General features: G+C 41.6%; 1 protein-coding gene across 1 annotated transcript; it reads left to right on the top strand.

Annotated features, from left to right (window-relative positions):
- Window positions 1-1,529: 1,529 nt before the first annotated feature.
- LOC310764243 (alpha-1-antitrypsin-like) lies at window positions 1,530-7,621 on the top strand. Its single transcript, XM_083617745.1, has 5 exons — window positions 1,530-1,997; window positions 2,492-3,197; window positions 4,084-4,354; window positions 6,074-6,224; window positions 7,252-7,621. The coding sequence occupies exons 2-5, from the start codon at window positions 2,528-2,530 to the stop codon at window positions 7,453-7,455; spliced, it is 1,296 nt and encodes a 431-aa protein (XP_083473871.1). The 5' UTR covers window positions 1,530-1,997; window positions 2,492-2,527; the 3' UTR covers window positions 7,456-7,621.
- The last annotated feature ends 411 nt before the right edge of the window (window positions 7,622-8,032 follow it).

Raw genomic sequence — 8,032 nt, 5'->3', positions numbered from 1 at the left:
ATCTTTCCTTTTGTAATGTTTGGTAATTGCTTTAGGAAGAAATCATCCAAGTCTTCAGTCTAGCTTGGCGGTCTATAGCAGACACCCACAGTGAGGCCATTGACCTACTATTTTTACCCATATACTCTCATTCTACTTTCCATGCTCCGGGTCATGGATTTATTAATGATTAAACACATCCTTTACATATAATTACTATTCATTTTGCTTACTTCCCATACTCTGTGCATTGGTATAGAGACAACTGAAACCATGTCATTCCTTCCAGCTACTTCTTTCTTGTCATTTCCTGCCCTTTATCAGGTTTCTGGAGCACCATCACTATCCCCTGTCCTAGGTGTTCCTCTGTCTTCTGTATTGTTGTCTGCCTCCCGCTCAGGATCTAGTTTAAAGCTTTCCTGATCAGATTTGTGAGACTCTTAGCAAACACATACTTGCCAGCCGCTGTGGCCCATCTCCTCCAAAAGTCCTTCTTCAAGTAAGCAGAGACCATGATCCAAGAAGCCAAACCCTTCCTGATGACACCACCTGTGCAGCCAATGATTTACTTCCAGTATTTTATTCTCTCTTGCTGTACCACAAACTTCAACCGGGTGGAGTGATGGAAAAACAACCTGTGTCCTACGGCTCTTCAGCTTCCTGCCTCATAGCCCCTTGCTGTATGTTGAAGCTGTATGTGGCAGTATTGTTTGTACCCACATGAATCAGAAGGAAAGGGTAGTGGTCCATGGGATTTACAGTGGTACCTCGGGTTACATATGCTTCAGGTTACATATGCTTCAGGTTACAGACTCGGCTAACCCAGAAATAGTGCTTCAGGTTAAGAACTTTGCTTCAGGTTGAGAACAGTAATCGTGCGCCAGTGGCTTGGTGGCAGCAGGAGGCCCCATTAGCTAAAGTGGTGCTTCAGGTTAAGAACAGTTTCAGGTTAAGTATGGCTCTCCAGAACGAATTAAGTACTTAACCTGAGGTACCACTGTATAAGACTTGGCAATTTCTCTGTCACATCTTTGCATTTGGAAGAAAGCACACCTCTCAGGACATCCTGTTACCTCTGCACACTGGGACAGCTTGTGGGCTTCCCATAAGTATCTGGTTGGCCACTGTGAGTCATTGAGCCATTGAACTGATCCAGCAGGCTTAAAGATAATAATAATAATAATAATAATAATAATAATAATAATAATAATAATACCCCACCCAGCTGGCTGGGTTTCCTCAGCCACTCTGGGTGGCTTACAGAATATATAAAACATAATAAAGCATCAAACATTAAAAACTTCCTGATACAGGGCTGCCTTCGGATGTCTTCTAAAAGTTATGTAGTTCTTAATCTCCTTGACATCTGAAGGGAGGGCATTCTCATGTTCTTACGTTTTTGAAAAATTATCTAAAAAGAGGTAACTTTCTAAAACAGGCTATGGGAACCTTGGTCAGCCAGAGGGTGACATTGGCTGCTATGCTAGTTTCTACATCCCGCTCTGACCTCCACTTAGATAAACAGGATGCATTATCAGAGTTCATGGACACATTCTAGCCAAGCAAAAACACTCAAGAAAACAGGTGGTGAGAGGGAAGAATACGGCCTGTGGGGAGAGAAGTATGGAGAGCAGCATGGAGATAGTTTGGGGGCCCAGACAGAGAGGCCTGAGGATCCCCACACCCTCACCTGAAACCGAAAGAGATGAGGAAATGTAGCTATTTCCATCTGTGAAAACTTGAGAGAGTATGAGGGGAGACTCAGGGCCACAAGATGGCTTGGTGCCATCAGGTTTGTAGGCCATTCAAAGGACCCCTTATCTTGGCTGCTGATACCATTGTGCAAAGTCTAGAGACCACTTGAAAATCCATTGCTTCACATTGTGCTCTATGTACCCTTTGATAATCCATGTTTGTTCTGCTTAATGGTTAATGCTGAAGACTAAGTATTATATAAGTCTGGTGCGTAACTAACAAAGGAGTCACATAGACCAATATAGTGTCGTTTCGAGAATTCTGTAAGTATGATATGCATTTTTCTTTTTCTATTTATCTTTTATTGAATTCTATGCATGGGAACAGGACAGTACAAGAGTCTTCATCCATTTTCTCTCTTCCCCTACCTTCCGTGAAAAAGAGAAGTCAGCCCCTTCGCACAGGTCTCCAAAAGAAAATCAAATGGTTTTTACTTGGCGGAAGATGATTTGATAATGATGCAAACATATATTTTAAATGAAAACATTAAATGCATTATGATCATTCTAGAATGCATGTTAGGAAACAGAAACATAAAGATGTTTTATATGAATAAGACATTTCAAAAGTTAGATATGTTGTTTTGGTAGGACAATGACATTTTAATCAAATGTTATTTCCATTTTTCTTTTAAAAAACTTAATAGCATAACCCACTATTTCATATCCAGTGGGTTGAATTCTTGAACAAAACCCTGTCCTTTAAACAGAGTTGAACAGAATAATTTGATTAAAAATGGCTTTTTTACTGTTTGTAGGATAACTTCATTGCCGAAGAATACTGACCAATCCTAATGAAGGCCTTAATCTCCCTCTCCTTACTACTGAGTGTTCTCCAAGTTCACTGTCACCACGTCCCAGGACAGCCTAAGAACTCTGAGGGTCATGGAGATAAAATGATATTTGAACACCCACATCCTTCTGTGGAAGAAGAACAGGGTCAGAACTTGACGTACGCTCATGAGATTGCTCCCAGTAATGCCAACTTTGCATTTAGATTCCACAAACAAATAGCTTTAGGTGAAGCTGCCAAAAATATTTTCTTCTCTCCAGTCAGCATCTCCAGCATTTTTGCAGCTCTGACGCTGGGTGCCAAATCTGAAACACAAAGCCAAATTTACAAAGGACTTGCTTTTAACCTTTCGGAGACTGAAGAGCACAAAATACACAAAGGATTCCATCAGCTCATCACTGCCCTGAATGATCCAAACAACAAGGCCCTGATTAACACAGGGAATGCCTTATTCATAGATGAGTCACTGAAAATACTTCCAAAATTCCTGGAAGATGTCAAAACCTTGTATGGAGCTGAAGCCTTTTCATCCAACTTCCAGAATTCATCGGCAGCTAAAACCCAAATAAATGATTATGTGCAGGCCAAAACTCATGGGAAAATACCCCAGGCAGTTGATGAGCTTGATCCAATGACTGTGATGGTTTTACTGAACTACATCTTCTTCAAAGGTAAGTTGAAAGAAAGATAAATAAATTGGGGGTTTGTAAAAAAAATCCCCAGGCATCTTCTAATCTGCTTTGCTCTGCCGCTGGCTTTTGTAATTGCAATACTGGAATAAAATAAAAAATAAAAAAGAATCTTCAGGCATCATCAGAATAAAAAGGGTTTTGTAGATGCAAATTAACAGCCATACAGGAACACAGGCAGGTGTAATAAAATTACCAGTAATTAAGGGGAGTTTTGGTTTTGAGGTAGAATGAAAGTCATAGCATGGAATCATAGGGGTTTTTTTAATTAAAGAAATGGAGGGTAGAGAGACTTCCCCATTCTTTTATGGTGGTTTATGTGTTGGGTCTTTCAGCTTGTTCAACATCACAGAGGGTCAACATGGATGCAGGGATACTTCTAATGAACAATAAGATGTGATCTGTGCTTACCTTTGCTTTGCTAGTGTAGGGGTAGGAAACTTCTCCTCCAGACTTCTCTATCCATCCATCAGGACTCTTCCCAGACCATACTCCCTTCCTCAGGGTCATGTCTCCCACTGACCCTGCTCTGTATTTTCTTCAACACAGAGAATTGTATCCCCCAGGCTGCACCCCTCAGCCTTCCTGTTCCACATCCTCCATGCATTTGCATGGCAGGAATGTGTCCTTGAGGTGCGGCAATACCTCCTGATTCCCTGGATCAAGGATAGAGAGATTGGTGGGGAAGTCTTTCTCTGAGCATTTATACCTCTGGCCCCAACTCACCATTGGCATGTTGCCCTTGGAAGATTTCCCAGGAGAAATTGAAGCCCTTAGGCTTAAAAAGATGGTCCTCCATTGCTCTGGTGAATTTCACGATCCATTTACTTGGTTCTTGGAACTTTTCTTTTCTTTTCTCCCTTCAAAGCCCATTGGAAATATCCTTTCAACACTCACTTTACAAATGAAGAAGATTTTTTTGTAGATGCAAATACAACTGTGAAAGTCAACCTAATGTATCGAAATGGCTATTACAACTTCCTCCATGATGAAGAGCTGTCTTGCTCAGTGGTGGAAATTCCATACAAAGGAGATGCCAGCGCATGGTTCATTCTGCCAGATGAAGGGAAAATGCAGCAGGTGGAGGATGGCTTGAGCATGGAATTTCTGGATAGATGTAAAAGATCCTTCATATATGAGTAAGTCTCCTATGTGCTGTTATGAAAATGTTGCTGCTGTTGAGCTGATATTCCATGGCATTTCTCCTTTGGCCATTTTGGGGAGAGAGGGCAAAACAAAACTACCACCACCACCCCAAGAAAAGAGCGGCGGAAAAGATGGGAGGAGACATTATGAGACATTTCATGAGGATGGAAGTGTGGAGACTTGTGCCCTTGCTCTTACTATCTTTTACAATAATAATAATAATATTATAATAATAATTTATTATTTATACCCCGCCCATCTGGCTGGGTTTCCCCAGCCATTCTTGGCGGCTTCCAACTGAATATTGTTAAAAAATACAGCATCAGACATTAAAAACTTCCCTACACAGGGCCACCTTCAGTTGCTGACATCTGCTGGGAGGGCATTCCACATGGCAGGAGCCACTACCGAGAAGGGCCTCTAAGTGGTTCCCTGTAACCTCACTTCTCGCAGCAAGGGAACCGCCAGAAGGCCCTCAACGCTGGACCTCAGTGTCCAGGCTGGATGATGGGGGTGGAGGCGCTCCTTCAGGTATGGAGTGGAGGAGTGGAGACCCTATAGCCCTCAAGATATTGTTGGACTACAACTCCCATCAGCCCCAGCCAGCACAGCCAATGGTCAGGGAAGATGGGAGTTGTAGTCCAAAACATATGGTCAACCAGAGGTTCCCCACTCCTGTTTTACAAGCAGGCCATGAGAAATAATCAGAAAGAAACACCCTCAATTTCTCAAGGGATGAGGAATTTTGGGGAATGGGGGTGGGGTTTGGCACAGCACTACCTTTATTATAGCTAACGCCTTTATAGTACAGGACAAGAGTCATCAGTTTTGAAACCTAACTTGGATACATAGGAAGCTGCTTAACCCAAGTCAGACCATTGATCCATCTAGTAAGCATAGTCGTAGGCAGCATTCACGTGACAGCTTATTCCATTTTCACAATATTCTCTTAATCAGTAAGTTCCTCATTATATGTGAGCTTTCATGTGATGTAAAAGACACCTCTGGAACTATAGGAATTAAAGGAGAGAGATGCAGGGATTATAGAGTCCCATCTACAAATGTCTGCAGTTGTTTGGCCTCAACCCTCTTGATCATCTTCTCCAGAAGTTGCAGTAAGCCATCGATATATACAGTAAACATACACACACAACCAATTTGTTTATATTTTAAATTTAATATAAATGTATTGTTTTGGAACAAATTAAGTTTGAAGTGTGCTTTGGGGTGAAATATTAGGGGTGTGGCTCCCAGAGATCCATTGCATGAGGAATTTGGCTCTTCAGCTATAGAAATTTGACATTCCTGAGTCAGCAGGCTCCAAGTAAAAATCCATCATATATAGGTCAGCTCTTCATAACCACCATTTCTCCTCCAGTTATTGTCCTCCTTGATGCTAAAGTGCAGCCTCCCCCAACCTAGTGCCTTCCAGATTGGACTGCCCATCATGAGCTAACTAAAGTTGATGGCAGTTTCAGTCTCAAACATCTGGATGGCACTAGGTTAGGAAAGGCTCTTATAGAAGATGAATAACAGAAGCAGAAGGTGAGCAAAGAAACCACCCTGCTATTGATACATCAGCATACAAATCCACTACTTACCCCTGTTTAATTATACATACCAATGTTATTTGCACTTCTGGAGGTAATCTAAACAAAATTACTTGCACTCATAATTTAATGTTTGTATTTTGCTGTCCGTCTGTTAATCAGAGAAATGCACCTGTACCTTCCAAAAATTTCCATTTCTGGATCCTATGATGTCAAAGACACATTGCAGAGAATGGGTGTGACTGATGTCTTTAGCGACAAGAATGCTGACCTGTCTGGAATTACTGGTGAACCCGATCTGAAAGTTTCCAAAGTAAGTATGTGAGGGGGTCTTTAGAAAGGCATTTCATGAGAGATGATCTGGTTGTGGGCATTATTATTTGCTACTATTATTATTTGTGCACTTTCACTTGACATGTGGATTAGGATGAACGCCAAGGTGGAGGTCGCTTGTCAAATTCATGTACCCAAGGTGTTCAGAGCAAAGGGGGATGATTGTTTCCAATCTTTGTCTCCACCGCCTCAGGCAATGCATGTAAACATGCCCAGGAATAAGGAGAGCTTTCATCCCTCCTGCATTAGGTAGCTTCCATGCCCAGACTATACTTTGTTTTGGTTAATGTGGATTCCTTATTCTGCAGGTCTTCAGAATCATTATATTTTTTTAAATAAATATACCCTTTCTTCCATACGTTTGTGTCCTGAGTCATCTTGTGGGTGTGATGCAATGCATTTTTCTTAATCTATGTTGCCAAGACATTTGGAATACTATGTACAATTCAAATCACCACACCTTAAACAGAACACTGTAGACTAGTTCAGAAAAGGCCATCTGAAACAATTATAGGGTAAAGCAATGGCCTATAGAATTGTAGAACTGTAGAGTTGGAAGGAACCATCAGGATCATCTAGTCCAACCAACTGCAATGCAGCTGTCGCATGTGGGGATCGAACCTGCAAGCTTGGCATTATCAGCACCAGGCTAGAACCAACTGAGCCGTAGGAGAGCTTACAATGTAGAAGTCGGGACAATGAAAGCAAATAAATAAGAGGTGACATGGTAGTTCAGAAAAGGGCATCTAAAAGGATTATGGGGGTAGAGGAACTCCCTGTTTATTTGCAGGGGCAGGGAGAATGGAGGTAAATAAGGGGCATGATAGAGGTGGAGAAGGGGGAAAGAGGGAAGATCTTACCATTCATAATACTAGAACCCAGAGTCACCTGGAACTTTTGGATATTTACATGGAAGACAGAGGTAGTTACCCATCCAGCACACATGTTATGGTAGGCTTTCCTCCATCACATATGAAGACAAGTAATATGTCACTATTTCCCTCCAGGCCATTCACAAAGCTGTCGTGGACATTCATGAGGGTGGCACTGAAGCCGCCGGAGTCACAGTTATAGAGCTTTCACCAAGGTTTGGAGGTCTTGCTCCTAATCCTATCTTTAAGATCAACAGACCCTACCTGCTTCTAATTATTGAAAAGAAAACACACAGTGCCCTCTTCTTAGGGAAAATTGTGAACCCAACTGAAAAATGAGTTTGTGATCAGATCGAAATTTCCCATTGCAATTTCCCCTGATCTTTAAAACATGGATTTCCTCACTTTGTACTAGCCTAACCCCAGTAGTGTTATCCGATTTGCTTTGAAATTAAATAAGGCAATGAGCACAAATCACTGCTGGAATAAAATGATTTGAAAATATTGTAATCTTGTAGACTATATTTCTTACACCATTAGTTGCCTGCAGCATGTTTCTGGCTATGGAAAGAGATATGGAAAAAGACTGGATTTCTGAAGCAAATGACTGTCAGAACTTATGTTGGCACCAAAGCAACATTCTGTGGCCTAAACTTTTGTCAGGCCTAATATTACACCTTCACGAGCAGGGTAAGAAAAAAAGCCTTTGTCTGGGTTCCCAGCCATCAAAATCTTGTTGCTTCCTTCCTTGTTTCTGCTGGCCTAATGAAGCCAGAGAAAACACACAGCCTAAAGAATAGAAGCATATCATACAAGTTTCATTGGACATGGCATTCTACATTTTGCAACTGTTTCAGAGGTGGGTGGGAAATACCATATTGTTACAAATGTTGGATGCCACCCCCAAACTCTGCCA

The sequence above is a fragment of the Podarcis filfolensis genome (assembly GCF_964270895.1).
Source record: "Podarcis filfolensis genome assembly, chromosome: 1".
NCBI classification, from domain to species: domain Eukaryota; kingdom Metazoa; phylum Chordata; class Lepidosauria; order Squamata; family Lacertidae; genus Podarcis; species Podarcis filfolensis.
The sequence above is the reverse complement of the archived record's forward strand: the minus strand, read 5'-3'. Positions and strand labels throughout refer to the sequence as shown.